Below are 22,724 nucleotides of genomic sequence, written 5' to 3'. Positions count from 1 at the left end.
TATTATAAAAACAATGGTCCCTCTAAAGTTGATCAGATCTTAAGTATCCCTATCTAAAAATGAGAACTTTCACTAAATAGTTTCATAAATTACCACCGAGCTCTAGTCAGAGTGCCTATATATTCAAGCTAAGTTGACTTGGGTTTATACCCATAAACCATAATAGAATCTCCCAGCTTTAAATGAGACTATGAATATGTAATATCAGGCCGTTCCGGTAAGGTAATATTTTGGAGTGTCCCAGTGATTGTTTCCTGTACCATCTATACAAAATCATAGTGGAACATGCACTGAGTAGTCATCCATTCACGACTCTCTTTGGTTTACCAGTTTACCACCATTGTAATGTCTTGCTGGGTGTTGTGATTCTTCTCTTGGTTTCTGTTAATCTGCATGGATGAGAAAACTATTTCACCTTCATGTTTAGAGCCAGCAAATTAATGGACGTGTTATATATGCCAACTTATATGTATTAATGGTCTTCCTAAATTAGCTTTGAGTTTTTTGAGCGATTGGTTCATCTGTCTAAAAATTCTACAGTTCGAATCATGAGGGTCTCCTTCTCGGATATTTTCAAGTATTCAGATGTACATTCATATAAAAAAGAATTTCAAATGTGCAATACTCTCATACTAATTTTTTTTTTCCATATTTTCAGTATGCTTGTTTGATTGATGTACCTTAATCTTGTGGACAATGACTATAATAAAAACTCCCAATTACCCTACAATAGCAAGTTGTGATGCATGCAATCCATGCTATATTAAACTCACAACGATGAAGTTTAGAATCCAGACCCCATCAGGAGTTCAGACACTCTCTCATCATTATTTTACTTTCAATTGCAACATGTTCAAACACATCATGAAGAATTAAAGCAAAAGAAGACAAGCCATCAATGGATAGATAGACTAAGCCAAAAATATATGTACATTGAGGACAAAATTTAGCTACAAAATTGGTTGTAATCTAAAACTACAATCTTACTCAATAAAATAAACATTACTACATATTTTGTAAATTTAACCGTTGAATTGCATGTTCTTTACGCTCTGATTACACATGTCAAATTTTGTGTCAATCGAATATTATTTACTATATGATCTATAAGCTTATATTTTATGCATAATTTTAAGCAATAAAAACCTGCAATTTAAACTATTTATTGATGACATGGTTATTGATCTTTAATTTTTTAGAAATTTTGCAAGCATGGAGAATTAGAGAGGAACATATAATCCAATGGTAGATTTGTCAAAATTCATCTCTAATAAAAAAATATTGAGTAAGGTTGTAACCTTAAGTTACAACTAATTTTGTAATTAAACTTTGTCATTGAATTAAACCTGACTTAGAGATGAAAATCTGAAAACTGTCTAGGCTAAGGCCAACTTATTATCAGGTTCACTCCCACAAAATGGAAATTATTTTTCCCTTTCTCTTTTGCATAAAGAAAAAAACCAAAAAATTTTCAGGCACCTCAAGAAAGCTCAATATGCTAAGTAGGCGCTATATGCTCTGAAAATGGAACAGTGCAGTTTGCCTCTTTGTCCCAGTCATTTTCATAGACTCAGCTGAGAATACCATTAGTAGTATGCCTCCTAAACAATTCCCAGAAAATATTAAGGGCTAGTGTAGGGTTTTTATTTATTTATTATTTTTATACCTATTCCCTCTACTACTCAATTTCCCCTCACACAACAAATTTGGAGCATGAAAATCGCCCTTCAAGAAGTGTGCCAACATGAATTCCACATCAAAATTCCTGTCATCGATTTCATAATATTGGCACTCTGAGGTAGTATATATCTTCATTGATCAGCATCCTTCAGTAATGCATTTGGATTAGCCTTTTTTTTTTGTTTTTCTCTTAAAGCTTATTTATTTGCAAATATTTTTTAGAAACCTTACTTTTTTATATACAACTGTACTTTTATCAATTTTCAACAAATAAGCTTTTCAACAAAAAGTTAATCCAAACACATATGCGCCAACACTAACAGACGAAGTGATTGCTTTCAGTCCATCATCATCGGTAGCCCTAGGTAAAGGATTCAGCAAGATCCATCAACAAGCCTTCTAGCATTAATGTGTTAATCATTTCAACCACAAGTCCACAAGCTGTTGAATGTTGATAAGCAGCAGTTCTATGCTTTATTGGTCTCTTGTCTTGGCCACGGTTAATTGAAAGATACCGGGCAAAAACAAAGCTGCATTTTTCAAAAAAATAAGAATTATTAGCCAAATCACCTAAGCAGCTGTTAATTGAACCATGATCCTTTAGTTATACACATGCGTACAGAGAGAAAATTTCATATAGATCAACATTCTTAAAAACTTGAAACATATTGCGGGAAAATCTGCAGGAGACTAATTTCAAATTGATTTTTCTTTCTCATTCTAGTGAATACCAAAATCCAATTGAATTATACAGTCTATACATACTTCTCAGCAAAGGAATCTCTCCATCAAATATAATGACTCGTAAAATATTCCCTTTACTTAAAGGATAGAGTAACCTCCCTGGTGGTCTTTGACACTAAAAAGTAGCTAGAGGTGTTTTCCTCTCTTATAGGAATAGACATTAAAAAGATGACCAAGCCTCAAGCAAGGAACTTCACCTCATATTTAGTCCTTAATTAATGCCTAAATGGTTAACATATCACCTTTCTGTACAAAAAAAGCTTGAAAACAATCGGGATTTGTTCTAGATCTTCCACTTCAAAAAGGTGAGAAGTGGTGATCCAAAAAGTACCCGGCATTTTGTCAAAAAAAAAAAAAAAAAAGGGTCCCTTGAATAGCCTTTAACTTACGAAATCCTACCATTGTCCAACAACAATATTGTCATGAGATCTAGAGAAGATTTATCTAAGTTAGCGGTCTCGATATACTAAGCCATACACATGTGATTTGCTTTCAGGTCTTACAATACTTTTGGTTTTTGACTGCTAGTATATACACATCTTTTGGTATTAGAATGCTAGTATATACACATGTTTTATATGACTTGATGTATTTTCTCTCTATATTTTTGTTATGTATGTATCTTAGACATTGCATATGCCATAGATCAAGGCATATCAAATTAGACTCGTATAATTCAATCATTATGTGTATATACGCCCTATATTGGCTTCTTGATATGCCCAATTTAGAATATAAAAATCTAAAGATTTTTCTTTGTGGACATAAATCATCATGCTAAATCACATAAACGCTTACTACTTCCAATCTCTCTTTCTTTATATAAATTTTTTTTTTCTTTATTTTTATTTAAACATGATATCAGAGTCACTTTTATGTGGCCTTCCATGAGATTCAAGTAGCTCATCATTGACCATCACTCGGCTTACTACTAATCATTGTTTGGACTGCAAGCACTACCGACTATCATTCTAAACAATCATAATCAACCACTACGTACCCCAACATCCTTCATAACTGCTTCTCTCTTGGTAGGGCACTTTCCTAATTCATGTTTTCAGTAGATTCCGATTTTAAGGCTTGTTTTCACATTTGAGACTCTTAAGTCACCTTAATTTGTGCATTACTGATTTTTTTTTTGGATTTAATCTATGTGAAATCCATCAACTCATTCATATTCTTCACCAAAACGTCGGCCTATATATGTTGATATTCCTTAGGTTAACAGTGTAGCTATCCTCCGGCCATAGTAGCCATTCTTTGGTCATTGGTACAATCATTCTCCAAATACTAATTGATTGTCACTATTTGTTGCCAGAGTCAATTTTTGGCACAATTCATTCCAAATTGCCAAATCCATTTTACATCCAATCAAATCATTCATGGTTATGGTTTTCTTCACAAGATTAAAATTCCAAACTCAAAATTACCTTGAGTTTGAGGGGTTGTTAGTATATGCACACGTTTTATATAGCTTAATATATCTAACTTTTATGTTTTACTATACATGTACCTTATTGTTTGTCTCTTATTATACCCTAAATTAAGACATATCAATTATCATTGATTCAAAAATAATCAATGACCCTTATAGGTCAACCATTGTCTATATATATACCTTATATTGTGTTATTATAATATGTGGTATAAAATAGTAAAAATGTAGTTACTAAAAACTTTTTGTCATGAACATAGGTTAATAGGCCAAACCAAGTAAACTCTTGTTTTTGCTCTTTCATTCTCTCTCTAAATCTTTTGTTTTTTCCTTCTTATTTTAACATTGACATAATGACATGTATTGTATGTATGTGAAATACTGCTCTCCACTCTCGAAAGAGTATTATCGTTGTCTAACTTGCAATATTTTACCAAGTGAGTAACTTTTCTGTCATCAGTGAAGCATTTTTAGGCTAAATACATATTACAAAATTACTTTCTACAAATCAATCATTGTAAAATATTCTATTGTCTCAAAATTTATTTTATATGAAGATCCTGATCTAAACAGTTCAACTTGATTAGAAAGCAAAAATGAATAGAATCTGACTAATTGAGCTTGAAAACGTCGTGCTACCACCAAACAACGTACGAGAATCCATTCATATGACTAGTATATATATACATTCTCAAACTCCAAACAAGAAGATGGAATATATAGCAAACCTGAACCCCATCCTTGATTCCAAATAGCCGGATATATGCTTTGTCATCAACTAGTTTCTGGCCTTGGTAGCTTAAGCAAAAATGACCCCATACATGAGACCTGCACACAAATTTGGTGGCACCCGAATGGGATTTTATATACTTAATATGGCCTGAGAATATTGACTGCAGAGATTATTTGTTCTTTGAGTGTGGTTTCACAAAGAGAGTTTGGAAAAAGACCATGGATATTTGTTTGAACTCTAACCCACCAATTGAATGGGAAAATGTGGTCGATTAGGATATTAACAAATGGAAAGGGAGTAATCTACAAGCTGTTATTAGTAAGCTCTCATGGGGGAGCTACAGCCTACCATGCATATTTGGATTTAAATTAAGAAACAAAATTGTCTTTGGTGAACAAGTCAAGTCTAAAATAAGTATTGTCTAGTCCATCAAGTCTAAACTAAAAACGCATGTAGCTGCTAAAGAAAGGTTCATTCATTCTGTTTTAGGCTTTATGCTGTTATTGGGTTAAAGCTGATTGAATTATTGTAGCTGTAGCTGTGTTCTTATTAGTTGATGTATTTTTTTTCTTTGTATCCACAACTGTGATTGTATACTAATATGCCTTTGGACTATGACTTCTGTAACTGAGTTTGATACTATGTTCTAATAAAAGTTCCTGCTTGCTTTCAAAAGAAAACCCTTAATCATACAGTTTATGCCTGGAATATTGAAGAAATTAGAAAAGAAACCGAAAAGGAAAAAGAAATTTAGTCAAGGTTTTGTCATATAGTTTGGTTTAATTAGTATAAAGCTCAATAGAATTAATTTCCACAAAAATATACTAGTGACATTTACCATATATATCCATATGCATCGCAATTATTATTTTTTAATGCTTAATTGCTTCATCCTATTTTGGTTCCCAAAAAATTTATTAAAAAAAAAAGGTCTAATATATAGCTGACAATTCAATACTTACCATGAAATTTCTCCATCCGGCGTAAACTGACCAGTAAAAACCTCTTCCACCGCCTCTTTCAGTTCCGCTATTGTTGCCTTCCTCCCAACTTGCACCCCTGCTTGACATTAATTAAAATTTTCCGATATGTAATCACATCCAAATTAACAAACTTATGCATATATATATATATATATATCTTGTACATTAACAGCAATTAATATATACGCATGCATTTCTATATACATGTACGTACCTGCCTGCATGCATGCATGCAATATTACACAATTCATGCACATATATATATATACACAACAATATTGAATGGGAGAAAGTATATATACCAAAGCATGAGCCATCCAATTTGAGAATTGAGAGGTTGAGAGGCTCTTTAGGTAACCTTTGGTATGTTAATGTACTTTTCCACGCGTTTAGCAATTGACCACGACGAGATTTGGGCGAGTAGTCTTTTTGTGATGTTCTGGGCAAGCAGTCATCATCATGAGGACCTGTAGCTGATCCCATATGTATATGCATTGCCAATTAATAAGCCTCTAACCCCTACCCTAAATGGGTTTAAGGTTAGGGCCTTTTGATAATTATGTATATTCTGCACATGCAGGTTCTATATATGGGGGTTAAAGTAAAACCCAGAAGAGGTCAAAGTGTTAGAGATACATTCTTTCTTAGTTGGTCGGTTAGGCTTTGAAGACGGAGACAGTTATTTAATTATGTTCAACAAAGGACTAAATTAACGACGTAGTTTAGATATATCTTCTTTATTTAATTTCTTAAACACAAATGATTATATATATATAGCTATCATATGACGGACAGAATATTTTTTAGTTAGTGAAATTATTATTGTTATTATATATATGTACTATTCATATACTTTTGATGTGCACAATATATAATCCCTAGAGTCCTGGACCCACTTTTTTTCCTTTAATTAATGGGACAAGATAAGAATTCATCAAAATAACAATACGTATGGCTACACTAAAAAAATACATGCCAGGCCAGACTGCCTTAAAAAAAGGGAAAGAAAAAAGTTAATATATATACACACGATTTCTGTACCTTTGATGTGTACATATTCTCTGACCTTTTTTTTTTTTTGACGTCATGTGTACATATTCTCTGACCTTTATCTTAACAGGACAAGATAAGAATTCATCAAAAATAACAAGTTGGTTATTTTGACGCGAGCTAGCTACATGCCAATGCCAGGTATCATTGCCTTAAAAAAAAAAAAAAAAAAAAAGGAGAAAAGACAAAAAGTTTTTTTTTAAGAGAGAAAAAGAACAAATATGTGTAGTTAGAGATCGGTTAGATGGGAACTTAGCACTCCTCACCTAGTCCTCTTCTATTGGGTTAAGGCTTTTGTTAAGTGGAAGAAAGAAAGAAGATAAGGGGGAAAAAAAAAAGACTCCATAGTCCAGGGTGAAATCTCAGGCCCATATCCATGAAATTTTGTCTTTTCAATTTGTAGGTAGTTGTAAGATCCACACACATGATCACCTAAGGTGTCTATAAGAAAGATAAATTAGTTTGGCTCTAAACTTGTTTGAAGTCTTAAGTTTCAACTTACAATATAGAAAGATTATAAGTGTTTTTTTCATGTGCAATATATATGATTCACTTAATTATACCTAACCAAACTAACCAAGTGAGTTATGTATTTTTCACATGACAAGAACGTATGTCATCTTCTTATTAAGGGTTGAAGTCTAAGGCTTCAAACATGTTTAGTGCCAAACATTTTCTCTATAAAAATCAACACCTAGAAATGGAATTAGATGGAATAGTCCTTCTTGGTTGTATTTTTTATAGTTATTGAAAAATGTGTTCACATTCCTATCCTATAATACGGCTCACTATATACTCTTTTCGTCCCAAATTGTTTGATCTAGTTAGAAAAACTCAATTATTTAGGAAAACATTATTAACTACCTTATCTTTTTGAAAAAAGTTAGAAATTTCCTAAATTAACCTCAAACAAATTTGTTTTTTTTGTTGAAGGTTTTTTTTTTTTTTTAATTTTTAAATTTGAATAAGGATAGCATGTATAGTGGATTTCAGAATTTAGGTTTTTAATTTAAAAAAAAAAAAACTATTCTCACAAATAAATTAAGGACATAAAAGATATGTTAGTAAATTAATAGTGTTTGACTTTTAAATAGGACATAATTTTGAGACATTCCAAAATAGAATACTAGCCAAACAATTTGGGATAGAGAGAGTATCAATTCTCATTAATTATTTGTTCAGTTATTAAGTCCATATATGCAATGTATCATGAATAGTCAAGCTTATAATAACATCACATGAACAACTCATACAGTTTATCAAAAAAAAAAAAAAAAAACATGAACAACTCATACATATAGAGATAAGATTTGTTCACAGAGAAAAAACCGAATAGGTAAAAATACTTCAGGGCAAAACCTAGCTCATCAAATCCACTATGAAGGTTGTTGTGGGTACAGATACTCACTAGACTTTTCGAACAAGTAGATAGACAGCGTACCCCAGCTCCCCACTTCTACTAGCAACTATAAACTCTTGCTTTGATCCTTTACAATCACCTGATGCTGAGAATCAATTCGCCGACTGCCAAGCCAATTTGTTTATTACTTCAAGACTTCTTTAAGATGTGTATAGTCTTTGTGGTTTCAAATAGCATTCCAACAACATAGTAGGTGATCTTTTGGTAGTGTAAAACCTCTCAAGCATAGGCAATATAAAAGGCAGGAATAACTAGAAGGCTTCAAATTGTGTTTTTTAGGTTTTGTGCAGATGTCATCCTTCTTTGAATATTAGGGTTAAATTTCCATGCTTATAGGTGAGGGTTATGAAGTATATATGATTGGCCACAAAAACAGTAGTGAAAACCCAGTTAGTGCTTTCCTTAAAGGATTCACTCAAGCGAAAGTTTCTATCCAAAATTATTATTTTTACTTGACTAATCATAAATTTCGCTTGACCAAATTCTGAAAACTTACCCAATGAGCAACAAACTTCTATCTTTAACCTCAAGGACACCTAACAAATACAATTCAAAATGGTTCAACAATTACATTCAAACCTTATCATAGAATTAGTCAACACTAAAATACCCAACAGTAAGAAAATTATCATTATAAGTAGGAATATATGTAACTAGGACTGAAGAAGGGAGATTTCGTTTCCACGTAGAATTAATGTTCATATTTTCCCTATACAACAGCTACAATACAATCCCTACTCATTCCCACACAAATCCTTTTGGTCAGCATAACCGCGTACTGCTTAGTGGATTGCTGGATGTCTTAGTACAAGTCCTGGTGAGGAATGGAACTACTACGAATTATTGTAAAAGATTAAAAACATCCAAATGACAATCCTACTTCTTCTTTTTTTTTTTTTTGGGGGGGGGGGGGGGGGGGGTGTGGGGCTGGCTTATATATGATGACCTTATTCCACACCTTCAAATGTTATGTTGAACAATGGAGTGATTTTACTTATGTAGATATATAATTTAAATAGTCTCTTATTGGATTGATATTGTACAAAAAGTACATTCACTCAAAAGAATAAGAGTTTAATTAGTTTAAGACTCATGCATACTAAAAAAATTCCAATCACATTTTAGAATTTTAAAGCCATGCTTTAGAGAGAGTGAGAGAGATGAGATTTTCTACTTTTAGAAACTTATTCGGAGTGTGTCCCATACATGTGTCTCTAAAGTAGAAAAGGCAATATATGCTGTAGGGATAAATGGGAAAAGGAAGTTAGGGAGTGAAAAAGTTTAGAAAGTTCTTTAGGTAAGAACTTTTTTGCTAAAGAACTAGATACACATAGTAGGATCCCACCTTATTTAAAAATCTTAAACCAATATATATGTAAGTTAGAGTTCAAGAATACACCACTGATTCCAGTACCTTTAGTGATGTTAATTTGGGCACTAGGTTTCGAACCTCATCATCAGCGTTCAGCACCCTCCCCCTATTTACCTTGCAAAATTTTAAAAAAATAAAATAAAAGAAGAAGAAGAAGAGTTCAACTCAATGTTATATCAACCACGTTCACTATATTGTGGGATACCCTCAAACCTGAATACTCTAGACAAAAACAAATACTTTAAGAAGAGAGATATTACATATATTAATGCAATTGACATACATAAAATTGTGGCATATATATATATAAGGGATAAAAATAGAAGCATAAATATTTTGGTCTAATTATAAAGACAAAACATGCAACATCATGCAAAAAAAGTAAAAAACTGGATATCAGTTAAAACATGTGTTCAAGAGAAACTGAGTTTTTGAGTGGGAAAGCAAATGAAAAAAACTCATACAGAAAGTGATATTGGCGCGGCTCAATCTGAGATCGTCTTTTACGACACTTCCACACGTAAATCCGTCATCGGATTGAACCTCACCAACATCGCTTTCCTTGCTTCCCAATCAACCATCAACTTCCCCTCTTATATACTATAAAGAAAAGCATATATAAAAAAGCAAAAGTTCCTCCACCGTAAATGAATGCTACAGGAAACAGATGACGAAACTCAAGCCTGCACATGTGGAGGACTGAAGAGTGTACAGTGATCTTTTTGTCTTTCAATATCTTGCAGGGCCTGGTACCGATTACCAACCAGAAAGGAAAAAAGGTACTTGACTAAATAATAACAGTTATGGTCCCATTTTCCACCAAAGGCAATAATATGATAATATTGGGTACCCATTGTAGGGGAAAAGAGGCTACCTGGTGGAACAGGTGGAGATAGTGGTTGTAGATGGTATATGTAATTATTGGTGAAGTGGGATATGCAAATCATGATCTATATTTTGCGAATCCAGTCATTATCAATGCATTTTTATTGCATTTGTAAATTTTTTTAGCTATAATTATCATATATGCTAAAAATAGAAAATTAGAGGAAAATTTAACAGATAAAGTTTTATAGTTCTATAATATAATACTATATCCCAAGTGGGGTCTTACAATCGTATTTGTATTTCCATAAATCAAGCGAGGGATCCGGATAGGAAGATAAAAAGCGCGTAAGGAAGGGATGATTTGACGCACATATGCGTTACATGTAGGTTGAAGACTTAGATTGTTATATTTATTTTTTTATCTAAATCCATGGTGAACTATTTAAAGAATAGTTGTAATACTAGTCATGAATCACTGAATGTTTCTACAACAGTACTAATGATATTGATTGAAATGAAGTGTTTCAACTAGGAACCTAGAAGTTAGGGCTTAAAAAAAAAAAAAAAAAAGAGCTTAAATGTATGATATATAAGCAAAGATAGAATGACCATGATCAATACATGCATGTTAAACTAAACAAACAACTATATTTTGATAGAAAAAGTGTAGCTAAGAGTGATCATGGAGTCATGGTTATGAAGAAATACATTGAGAGAGAGAGAGAGAGAGAGAGGAAAGGTAAGAGTGGAGTGTGGAGAGGAAGGGGTGGAGAGGCAGAGAATGTATACTGGTGAGCTAGGTTGTGCCTCGGGATGGGAAGGTGAAGGTGGTGAGTGGAATGATGTCAAGAGGGAGCATCACTTACTTTAGGGTTTGTCATGCTTAGTTTGTACTCAATAAAATCAAACTCCACCTTCTTGCGCATGCACCTGAAATATTCTCCACCAAAAAAACCCCAAACAACTCCTTTTGATTGTACCTCTAACCTTTTTCTATTGTTATTTTAACCCATCCTCTAACCTTTTTAATTATATCATGCCTTGCATCTCATTAAATCTATGCTACAGAGAATAACATAGTTGGCTTATATGTGTGCCTTGTATCAACACACTTGTCAAACAAATTGCCATCCACGCTTTTAATATCGTATCTAAAATGAAATTCCATAATTTATCTAACACTTGAAAGCATGCTATTTAGGTAAACAAAGTCGTTGATTTTCAATCTTTGCTTGCATGGTACACAAAAGAATTATCCTTGTCTAATCTAAAGCAACAAGAATATGCCTTCTAGTGTAGGACAAAATAGTAGGTTTTTGAGAGCGTAATACACCCTCCACGCCGTGTATATGTTGTTAACCTAAATTTGTTCTTATTTTTCCATGCTGCCCAAACAAGTTGTAGATATTAGTAACATTTAACGATCAATACGTATAGTACTAGAAGACTAAAAGTCTAGAAGCAAATAAAAGATGGTCAAATAGTATGTGTTTGTGTGTGTGTGTGTGTGAGAGAGAGAGAGAGAGAGAGAGAGAGAAAGAGAGGGAGAGAGAAAAGAATCTTGGGAACATGAGTGCAGAATGTCAGCGAAGGGGATTTTGTCTAGAAAGAAGTTTGGGAATGGAAGAAGGGTACGTACAAAGTTGATAGCTTTAAGACACACACACGCATTTTAGCACTAAGCAAATAGGCAAAATAGCCAACAACCCAAAGCGGGGACACCGGCGCTAAAGGAGTTCTGCCTTGGGCCTGCATTAGGAGACACTTTCCTTGGGTTTTGCTTACCCTTTTCCCTTCACTCTCTATTCTTTCTTTCATTTCTTTATTTATTTTTATATAAAATTAAATTAAAAAAAGCCACCCACTTATTATTCTCTTTGGAGATTTTGGGAAGTGCCAAAGAACCTTTTAATAAAAGGGCTTAAAAAAATTAATCTGCTGAGTCTATTTCTTTCTCTCTCTCACTCATGATTTGAGGCGATAAGTTCGCGTGCCACTACCTAAATAAACAGATTCCTTCACGCCTTAAACCATTGCACTTCTTATTCTTCTTTACACACCAGATCCTAGGACTTTTTCTCTCCCAATTTAGCCTAATAGACTGAGAGGAGGTCAAAAGCTAAGCTAAAGCTAAAGCTAGCTAGCTCTATACTATACTTCTTTGGCTTTCTGTGTTGGTGCCTGTTTTGCTTGCTTTACCTCTAATTATAACATTGTCCCTCCATCCCATGTGTGTTGTTGCAGTAGAAATTTGCAGTGTGTAAATATATGAGTTCCAAGGCCCGGTTGCTGCTGGCTTGGTCTTTGAGAGACTTGATTAAAGAGGTGGACAAAAAGACACCCACGTTTCTACTCATAACTGAGATCTTAAGAAAACTTTTGCGGGCCATATTGGCCTTTTCTTTAATTTAAAAAAAAAAGTGAACACACTTTCTTAAGTGTTACTCTAATTCAAGGGAATATTTGAATCACTTTATTAATTGACTTCTTCCTTTATTTTTATTTTTTTCTTCTTTGGCCCTTATGCTCCTCCTTTGTTTAATTAGATTGAATGTTGTTATTGCTGTCCGGAACTTGAAATTTTACTTTTGTTGTTAACTTTTTTTTTCCCCTCATTGTTCGACAAATAATAGACACCATCTTGGAAATTTGGGTTGGTGGGGTTGCAATCTCTCTTTTCTCACACACATTTTGGCATGAAATGAGGGTGAAGAAAATGTAAGATATTTGAAACTTTTTTTTTAGGGGTGAAGGTATGTTTCAAGTTTTTCAACCATGCATAGCATTTAGGCCAAACTCACTTGTCCGCTTGTGGAGACAAGAAAGACACTCTTCACAAACTCCAGTTTCTCTCTCTCTTTCTTTCTCTGTCATTACTATCATGCCCTGTGTTTGTACGTGTGAGACTTCTCTGCTCACACATGCAGGTAGGCTTGCCTCCTAGTAACTCTCAATATATTTTCTCAGCAATGAGTGAAATGGAAGATGCTTTTCACTTTTTGACAGGTTGAACCAATAATGCCAGACCAAAAAAATAAATCCACAAGGCCACAGACCATAAGTGTTAGTGGTACATAGGTTCACCAATTACCACACGTAAAACCTTATGGGGTAAAGGGGACAGAAACTTCCCCTGAACTGTCCTCTGTCACTTGGCAGAACCTACCTTAACTGAAAGATCAGATTCCAGTACATTTCCCTGTAGAATAACATCATAATGTCCGGAGCTTTAGGCAGCGTGTGCTAATATACCACAACAAACCATAAAGTAAAAGAAATATGCTAATGGTACTACAAATTTTATCACATAAAAATAGGTGAGGAATAACAGCTTCAAAAACACCCATTACCGACATTTGGTGTAAAGGAAAATGACTTATAATAAAGCTGAGTGAATTCTTGCTCAAAGCTGTAATGCAAGACAATAGCCTAATTATGCATATTCATTCATATCATATCGCGCATTTCAGATCTCATTCATTTCACACGACCCATTACAAGCATGTCCACAATCATACTGCCAGTGTCGCCTTCTTTTTTTCCCCCATAGATCTTTTTATCCCACCAAATAATTACACATTATGATTACCATTGCCATAATCACATTCTCACCCTTTCAAAGTTCTCGTCTTGTCTAAATCATTTATGTGCTACAATCTTAAGATTTTATTTTCAGCCGACACTTTCCCAGCCATGTGGGGGTAAAGGGCACAATACCTGGAGTAAAATATTTACAAAATTCCTACACATTACAGAGGGAGGACCATAATTTTCAACAATAATAATTAAAAAGAAGAAAGGAAATAGCAGGATTTTTCAATTTCATTTCACTAATAAAGACAAGTTGGGAAGTTTTGTTCATATCAACCTAATCCTACCCTCTTTTCTTTAATCTAAAATGTAGACTGCGCCTTGAAATACGACTCCAAAATCTTCCAACAAGTCCAATCTAGTTGATAATTTTGTCAAATAAGATAGCTGCTTCATTTGACTCTCATTGGGAGGGAGAAATCTAGTATGTGAAATTCGAAACAAGTGTCAGTTACAAACAAAAATCACAAAGAGTCAAAGTAAACTCACCAAAATTATTTGTAATATAGCAGTGCACATGCATATTTGAATGGGAGGCAGTGTACATTTAATTTTAAATAGGAGGGGTGGCTCAGGGGTTTAAGTTTAAATCAGTACTAGAATAAAACTATCAAAACGTTGGGCTGAACAGGTTAATCACAAATGAGATCAAGTTTGCAGAATGGAAAATAGAATTTCAAATTTCAGTAAGATCAAGAATTGCCATCTAGAACTGATTTCTAAAATGAATAGAACCTGAAAGCTTTGCCACTTCCAATATTTTTAAAGTTTTCTCTGAATCTCAATTAATCAAATCAGAAAATGGAAAATGAATTCAAATGCCATTTTAATCTACCAATCCCCTGTAAGGAGATAACACCAAAAAAAGGCCCCTGTTGTTTCTCTTGAAAATTCAAACAGGAACCCATTAATGCAAATGAAATTTTAATATGTTTCATCATGCTCTATAGGAACCTTTTTATTATTATATCAAAATTTGCAGCTGAGCAGAAACACTGAGCCATTGAGCAATTTACCTCCATTAAAAAGGAAAACTTTCATGCAGCAGCTTAATATAATTATTTTCCTTGGAGTTTATAATACGCATATAAACAGGATCCAAGAAAACCAAGTGACTGGCCAAGAACATTCAACTGGAAGCAAAAGTGAGAAATTCAACATGAGAAAATAAGATTGAGAATGGCATATGTTACGGGCACTGTGAGACCAAAAAAAAATAGTTGGAAGTTTATGCTCACAAAATCAAATGGAAGCCCACCAAACAGTACCCAGCCAAGCCCAATAGTAAGAAGATCCTATAACAGGTAACAGCAGAATCAGAGTCAACATAATAAGCATCACGAAGAGCTGTGGCAAGGGCACAAAAATTGACAAATATTTAGGATATGCCCCAGAGGTTTGCAAACCAAGGACAATAATGACCCTATAGGCTATAACCATTAATGTAATTCATAAAACCAGAAATTTAGTTTGCAGAAATATTTTGCTATTATATTTATAAAAAATAAAAAATAAAAAAAAAACAAAAAAAACAAAAACTTAATAATACTATCAATATTACTGAGTCATTATGGGTTCTAAAGCAACAAATTGAACCAACAGCTACTGGAGCACATCAACCAAAATGCTTGTGATTTGTTTCCATGAAGCTATTGAATGTTCTGGAAACCAAAATAGGGCCTAAAATACACATCTGATCTAATGTGTGCCATATGTGTTGGGCCACCCTAAGCAATTTGTTGTATCAGATGGTCCAACTGACAGAGTCAGGCTCATCTAGTCTGTGGTATTTGGGACCCATGAGGGCATGTACTTTATTGACCAAGAGCATATGGCTGGCAAACATAAATTAGATATTCATGATACTAATTTAAGTCTAGACAATTATTTACTTCAACTCAAAATTTGCTAAATAAATTTAGATTAAGAATAAAAAGATGTCAAAGAGGTTTGTCGATCAAACAGTTATAATTATCTGAGCAGTTGACTTCATGTTTAAAATGAAACAATCACAAGGAAGCCAAAGACTTGGTCAAAAATCAATAGTAATGCACCAATTTCCAAGTAAAGAACAGTAATGTTAACATAATAACATCAAGATTTAGAGAGCTCATGTCTGCTTGTTTGAAGGGTAACATGAAGTTGGAAACAGACATTACATACCTTCAAATTACCACAAATTGTCTGAGTGAGAGCTGAATTGAGAGTTGTATTCAAAAATACACAATAGTTTATCAAGAAAGCCAAAATACAGGAAAGAAGAATCACAACCTGCAAAATTCCAATGCAGAAATTTTGAAATCAGACCAAAAATCATTCATTGATGCTATGGCACTCGTATAGTGCTCTGGGGTTAATAAAGTCTGCATTGGTATCTGACTAAAGTGTGAAAGAGGCAGATAGAGCATATATAAAAATAAGAAATTAGGTCTTCATGGAACCAATATGACTTTGTGCACTGAAGTTATAGTCTAGATGGTTAAGAGGAACTACATAATGCTATCTGACTAGACATTGATGTGTTCTTTCCAAGAAAGGAGTTCAAGGGGATGCAATTAACATCAGAACAGTGTCATCTGAGAAATGTCAATCTAGAGTATGGGGGTGATATCATACCAGCACTTAAAGTTAGACCTCATCAAAGTCAAGATCTTGATTAAGTAATTAATGTATAGACTACTAAGAATATTTATTCAAGATGAGGATATCAAAATTATTCAAATGCCATGCTTCAAATGAAAAATAAACATAGACTATTTTTGCACTACATTGATCTATTCATAAACAGAGAAGCAAATATGTGTAGATGCCCTTGGGGATTGTTCTGACAATACTGCTGAGAAATTAAAAAGTAACGACAAGTGCATTGATTTGGTGGAAGTTGAAGGCTAATCAATGGTAGTAGAAATCCAAAACAGACAGATAATAACAAAATCCCCTGCATAGGCCACTAGGGGGTATTTACAAGACTATACTTTAATAGTAGATAAGCTAGTAACAGACAAACAGATGGAGTACTGTTGTCATTGCTAAAACCAATTGGCAGAATTAACACTCAGGTTAGCAGTTGTTATAACAATACTTTTGTTGCTGAATAACTAAATCTCAGGAAGCAAAATAGGTAGGACAGAAGACTTGAGAGTAAGAATAATTAAGAAAAGAAGCAGTTGCTGGCCAAATGACATAAGTAAAGAAAAGCAACAGTATTAAGATAGGAAAATCATAACAACCGACAGAACAAGCAAAGAAAGTGAGGGAGGGAACTCCAGCCAGTAGCAAACAAAGTAATGGCATTTTACCATAATAATGCCATCAAGCATTCACTAGGAAACTTTTAAGTATAAGTGCATAACAACTCTTTAAGTGAACAACAAGCACCTGAAAACCAGGGAAGAATAAATAAGGAAAGTTCAGTGTCACTTGTAGGTCCCCTCTGATTGATGTCCAGAACAGCAAGATTGGTGCACATATTATTCCTACAGAAATCAAGCAACTAAATTTTCATACTGGGTTCTGACAAGCTCAATTTATTTTTTACAACAAATGGAGCTAAAGGTCATGCAAGTGTGTTAAACCCCTTATCATACCATTACACCACATAAGACCAAAGGTATTCAGGCCACTGGATTTACCTGAAAGATTGAGGATAAAGTGAATTATAAAAGGAAATGCCCAACCACAACATAAATGAGCAATGAGAAGACGTAAGATTTGAATATATTACCAATATGAGCTATAGAAGCAAGATATACTGCTGTACAGATGTTTGCTATGAAAACAACAGCATAAGCATAGGCATCAAATGACAAGTCCCGAGCTCCGGCAACAAAGGCACCAAGTAAAATTATCCCCACACTGATGAAATTCTTGGATTTATTCAATTAAAACAGGTATAACCAACATGAATTGCATGATAATTCTAACATATATAATATATTTTGTCATTTGGTTATCACTCGTAACCTTGTATAGAAAATGATACCCTTTTTTCCATGATTTACAAAATCAACTTCATTTTTTCCAAGACCTAAAATAATTCAAACGTGCCTAACAACATTACCGAAACAAACCTAGAAGTATCAATAACAAGAACATATAAAATCTTGTTTGTTTTGGAATGTAAAAAGATATTTACAACTAAATAAAAGTTCAGAAGCTTCCAACATGTTTATCCAGTGCAAAATCCACCTCTGGGAAATCGTGTCACAACCAAGTTAAGAAGTCCAACATATGGTTAATGCAAATATAAAGATCAAGACCGATCAATACTAATTACTCACCATGAGGAGAGCCAAAACTACTGAACTGGGGTTTGGCCTCCAAGATGAGATTCTGATTCATACAGCTCAGACCGAAGATCAGCCAAAGTCAAAATTTTAACAACAATTCAATATGATATGAAAGATAAATCACTTGGGAACACCCAACGATTCAGTTTAACTCAAAAGCCCCATTATTCAAACGAATATTTGGTCTTTTAGTATATTATGGTTACCTTCCCCTCTCCTCTCCCTCCATGTCCCTACTCAATAGCTCATTCCCTTGTAAGAGCAAGGTGGAAAGTGAGATCATGGATTCAAAACCCAACAGCTGTGTAGCCAACCAATATCTTTGCCCAATTACTTTCATTTTCTCAATATATTATAATGTTTATAGTCATATTCATTCATTTGGCAGGCATTCTTGGTTATAAACACTTTACTTGAACCCAATTGCACGTTAATACCTAGCCTGCATGCACATGCACCCATGCATACATGTATTAAGTTTGAAACAGATTCAATCATTTTCCTACTTCGAATAATATCAATGACAGTCATTCAATGAAAGTAACTATACCAAAGGGTTGCATACCAGGCAACAATAGAAGGTGAATGCTTCTTCCCAGTCAAAACATACTCCACAATCATTGTAAAAGCCACAGTAGTCCGCCTGAGGGTGGTGTACATCGGAACACTTATGCCCCGAACAGATTCCATTGAGACCAACTTTTACCAAAAGAGAGAGATGGGCATTCTTTAGAATATTACATTTTCTACCCAAGGAAAGAAATGTTTAACTATAATATGCCATTGTATACATACCATGTAAAGCAAATACGAAAATGCAAGAGGAAGAGTGTGAACCAATGTCCTAAATGGTACAAGGGTTGCTGGGTTTTTAGTAGTGTTTTGCGGTTCATCCATTGTGAAAGAAATGATCTTCCATAATTTCATTGCATAGAGAAACGAACACGAACATAGCATCTAACACAACCATGAGATACAAAATGCCCCAATTAGGTTAGTAAAAATCAAAAGGAATTTTCAACCAATAGTTTCTGAATAAGCATCAATATGTCAGGCCAGCATGAATTAACATAATGAAACTTTAATGACACATTTGTGTTGCACAAGGACATGAATATAATTGCAACAACAAAAAAAGGACGACAATTGTTGAACTTGAATTCAACTATGATAATAATTTAAAAGTTAGTGCTAAGTATTTCCATAGAATTGCAGAATATTGTTAGCAAAAACAACTAAATGGTTACAATTCAAGGATATATTGCATAGTTGGTGAGACAAACTTAGCAAATGAACTACCTGAAAAAGAGTGATGACATTTACACATGGGAAATTGTATGACGAAAGGGCTGCTTTGTTGAACAATACCAAGAGAACTGCAGGATGGAGGACAAAGCATGATCATAGTCACTTAAACAGCAATAATGGAAACCCCATCGGTGATGACGAAGTACAAAAAGATAAAAATAATGAGCTTTACAGTAATTAGATATAAATTATAAATGCATTAATTTTGTTTCCTCCCTTTTTTTTTTGTATCCTTATTAATTAAAAAGTCCTTACAACTAACACACTGAATAATCTTTAATCCAGGCATATGTGCGTTTGTATTTACATGCAGATACACACACATATATGTATATATTCTAAAACTGAAATTGAAAGTAAAACCCATATAAGGGACTTGTTAATAAAACTACCTGTTCTGATAACAGGTTATCAACGCCATCCAAATTGCAAACAACCAAAACTACTAACACTATTCAATATCAAGATTCCTGTTTCATTGATCGAAATACCTTTCCACGGTACAATTTATTAAGGACTACAACTTTAACTGGGTTCTTTATGCAGCCTAGCATTTTTACAGCTACAATGCTGATTTATTCTATAGGTCTCCAAAGACACTTCTCCATTTCATCCTAATCTATGAATATCATCACATACTCCTTATCAATTGTTGCTTGAATAAAACAGTGATGACCAACTCAGTGTTTTCTGGGCCTTTAATTATCACCATTAGTCTCTAGTCCTAGTAAAATTTCAGTTTCATATATTCTGTTCGTATCATACTCATTTTGAAACATTGGTTGTCACTCCTCTCATTAATTTGCACCGTCAATTATTTTGTGTCCTTAATTGCACCAATGTATCTACTACTAGGTATGAAGTTATTTCTCACCATTTACCTTACTGTCTTTGATAACTCACTAGATTCACCAGTCCCAAAAGTTAAACTTATTATGAAATGGTACTATTATTCTAACACTCCTAATCATGTGTGGGTCCAAACTCTTCTCAATTAGTGAGACCTAAGAAGCACAGACACTTCAAAACGCCCGTGTGTCCATGTCCAATGCATTTTAATGTCAGACATGCCATGAACACTTCTGCATGCATGTCCTCATTATGTTGGGAGAAAAAAATCTGTTTTTTTTTTTTTAATTGAAAAAGAATTCCTTTAATTTTAGATATGTTTTTAAAGTGTTTGATAGTTATTATTATTTTGAAAATATATAAATAAATATAAAATATGCCTTTAAATAAATAAAATATACCTAAAAGTATTAATTAATTAATTGCGGTATCCCCACACCATGTTGTGTCGTAATTTTTCAAGACTTAGCGTGTCCTCGTGTCCTAGTCCATGCTTCAACGAGTGAGACCCAACATATGGATTTTTTTTATTTTTTAACACGGGTAAAGATTGGATCAAACTCACTCAAGACTACCTACTCTAATACCTTAATAAATTCACCCAAGATCAATATCTATGTCATTAATCAAATATCTAAATTTCAAGTTTGTGTAATATAAAATTATACATAAAAGAATAAGATTACGGATCAAATAGTAAATAACATCTATTTAGTATAAATTTTGACATGCATGTCTAACCAATAGCTACAAGCAAGAACCAAGTTGAAGCCAAATTTTGTCCTTCTAATAAGCTCCTCATTTTTTTTCCCCTCTCTCTAAACCATTTTGTGAGGAAAATACAAACAACAAAATTCTAGTAATCTTAATCAACGTTTAATCCTCACTCAACCATTTTCCCAAAGTTTCACTCATAACTATCAAATTAAGGAACAGATAATTCACCGAACAAAAAATGAGAAACATTGAAAATATCCATAACAAAATAATGCAGAAAGTGAAAACGGAGAGGAAAGAAAAACCAAAAAAAAAAAACAAAAAAACCTGCAGTGAGCATGTAAGAGATAGCAGCTTGAGCTCCTTTTGTGGTTATGGCAGAGGCTTTCTTGTGAGTCTCATCACTGAGCAAGGGATCGGATACGGGCAGTTTCTGGTTCTTCTCAGAAGCCATAGCCAAGGCACCAACTCCAACCAGTTCTTTGTCTCTGTGACTCTGTGCATCTGTGACTTTAAATTTCAGAGTCGAATCCATGGATTGTCCTTGTCCTTGGCCTCGCTAAACTTCAAAGTAATAAAAATGCAAGTACTGGAGTGGAGTACCGCACTGACTGGACTCAGCTTTTCTTTTATATTCTCTCTGCTTTTCTTTATGAAAAGATGGTGGAGCTATTTATACATTTATGGAAAAAAACGAAGTTTTACCATTTTATTTTTTTACTATTTTTATCTTCCAAATATGGCAGCAAGTAGTACTACACTTTTATAATTTCGACTCACTAGTGGTCAGCTTTTCTCACGATCTTTTTCTTTCAACTTTTTAACTTATTTAATTGTTCTTTCTCTTAAAAAAAAAAAAAAAAACTTATTTAATTTTATAAAAGATATTAACTTATTTATTTATATTTAGTTTTTTTTTTTTTTGAAGTCTTCTTCTTTTAGGTAATGTTGTGCTTTAATTCAGGGAAAAAAAAAATCATCCAAATAGCACCACTTTGTTACGGTTCTACTATTTATAGGGAAAAAAAAAGTTTTGTTTGTTTAACTTATATGGTTCATAAACTTTACCAATTATTAACATGACAAAAATATTGAAATATATATATATTAATGCAGGTTTTTATTTATTTTTTTAAAGTGCAGGTTAGTAGAGTGGCGTTCAAACAACAAATATAATACACTATAAAAGATGCTATTATTATTAAAGTATCACTTCAATCCTTATTAAGTATATTATTGAATAATTAGAATCATCATTAAATGTGTTAATTTTTTTTTTCATATTCACTTTTTTTTATAATTTTTTTTTTTTTCATATTCACTTGATTATTTATAAACTTTCTTCTTTATAAATTACATAGCATGAAATTTTATGTTATCCATAGTCATTTTTATTCCTCAATTGCTATCTTCCTTATATGGCATGAAATCCTATGGATACTGGCATGAGATCCTCTAGAACCCATTTATATAAATAAATATATATATATATATATATATATATGCTATTATTATTAAAGTATCACTTCAATCCTTATTAAGTATATTATTGAATAATTAGAATCATCATTAAATGTGTTAATTTTTTTTTTCATATTCACTTTTTTTTATAAATTTTTTTTTTTCATATTCACTTGGTTATTTATAAACTTTCTTCTTTATAAATTACATAGCATGAAATTTTATGTTATCCATAGTCATTTTTATTCCTCAATTGCTATCTTC

General features: G+C 33.2%; 2 protein-coding genes and 1 long non-coding RNA gene across 5 annotated transcripts; all 3 read right to left on the bottom strand.

Annotated features, from left to right (window-relative positions):
• Positions 1-1,654: 1,654 nt before the first annotated feature.
• LOC126715445 (U11/U12 small nuclear ribonucleoprotein 25 kDa protein-like) lies at positions 1,655-7,545 on the bottom strand. The gene is made up of 4 exons (XM_050416044.1): positions 5,878-7,545; positions 5,555-5,651; positions 4,588-4,687; positions 1,655-2,210 (listed from the first exon to the last, which is right to left on the bottom strand). Exons 1-4 carry the CDS (start codon positions 6,068-6,070, stop codon positions 2,181-2,183), a joined length of 420 nt encoding a protein of 139 aa, XP_050272001.1. The 5' UTR covers positions 6,071-7,545; the 3' UTR covers positions 1,655-2,180.
• A 225-nt stretch (positions 7,546-7,770) lies between these two features.
• Positions 7,771-10,434, bottom strand: LOC126715442 (uncharacterized). The gene is made up of 2 exons (XR_007651864.1): positions 9,460-10,434; positions 7,771-8,581 (listed from the first exon to the last, which is right to left on the bottom strand). It is a non-coding gene; the product is annotated as an uncharacterized LOC126715442 (long non-coding RNA).
• A 3,323-nt stretch (positions 10,435-13,757) lies between these two features.
• LOC126715441 (UDP-N-acetylglucosamine transporter UGNT1-like) lies at positions 13,758-21,650 on the bottom strand. 3 transcript variants are annotated; one of them, XM_050416040.1, is made up of 11 exons: positions 21,327-21,650; positions 19,425-19,501; positions 18,921-19,082; positions 18,691-18,824; positions 17,561-17,691; positions 17,424-17,468; positions 17,215-17,312; positions 16,000-16,107; positions 15,075-15,131; positions 14,853-14,969; positions 13,758-14,257 (listed from the first exon to the last, which is right to left on the bottom strand). In XM_050416040.1, exons 1-10 carry the CDS (start codon positions 21,532-21,534, stop codon positions 14,895-14,897), a joined length of 1,095 nt encoding a protein of 364 aa, XP_050271997.1. In that variant the 5' UTR covers positions 21,535-21,650; the 3' UTR covers positions 13,758-14,257; positions 14,853-14,894. The 3 variants fall into 3 exon arrangements, with proteins under 3 accessions (XP_050271997.1, XP_050271998.1, XP_050271999.1); XM_050416041.1 differs by lacking the exon at positions 14,853-14,969; XM_050416042.1 differs by lacking the exons at positions 14,853-14,969; positions 15,075-15,131.
• Positions 21,651-22,724: the final 1,074 nt, after the last annotated feature.

Source organism: Quercus robur, chromosome 2 (assembly GCF_932294415.1).
Source record: "Quercus robur chromosome 2, dhQueRobu3.1, whole genome shotgun sequence".
NCBI lineage: Eukaryota > Viridiplantae > Streptophyta > Magnoliopsida > Fagales > Fagaceae > Quercus > Quercus robur.
This window is presented reverse-complemented; position numbering and strand designations above follow the sequence as displayed.

Excerpts from the sequence above, each read along its gene's own strand:
- LOC126715445 (XM_050416044.1), bottom strand. The coding sequence starts at position 6,070 with ATGCATATACATATGGGATCAGCTACAGGTCCTCATGATGATGACTGC. Across the intron at positions 5,652-5,877 it reads ATTGGATGGCTCATGCTTTG|GGGTGCAAGTTGGGAGGAAG; the intron begins GTATATATACTT and ends AATGTCAAGCAG. Across the intron at positions 4,688-5,554 it reads CCGGATGGAGAAATTTCATG|GTCTCATGTATGGGGTCATT; the intron begins GTAAGTATTGAA and ends ATTTGTGTGCAG.
- LOC126715441 (XM_050416040.1), bottom strand. The coding sequence starts at position 21,534 with ATGGATTCGACTCTGAAATTTAAAGTCACAGATGCACAGAGTCACAGA. Across the intron at positions 17,313-17,423 it reads TGGTCTTATGTGGTGTAATG|GAATAATATGTGCACCAATC; the intron begins GTATGATAAGGG and ends TGATTTCTGTAG. Across the intron at positions 16,108-17,214 it reads TATTCTTCCCTGGTTTTCAG|GTTGTGATTCTTCTTTCCTG; the intron begins GTGCTTGTTGTT and ends GGAATTTTGCAG.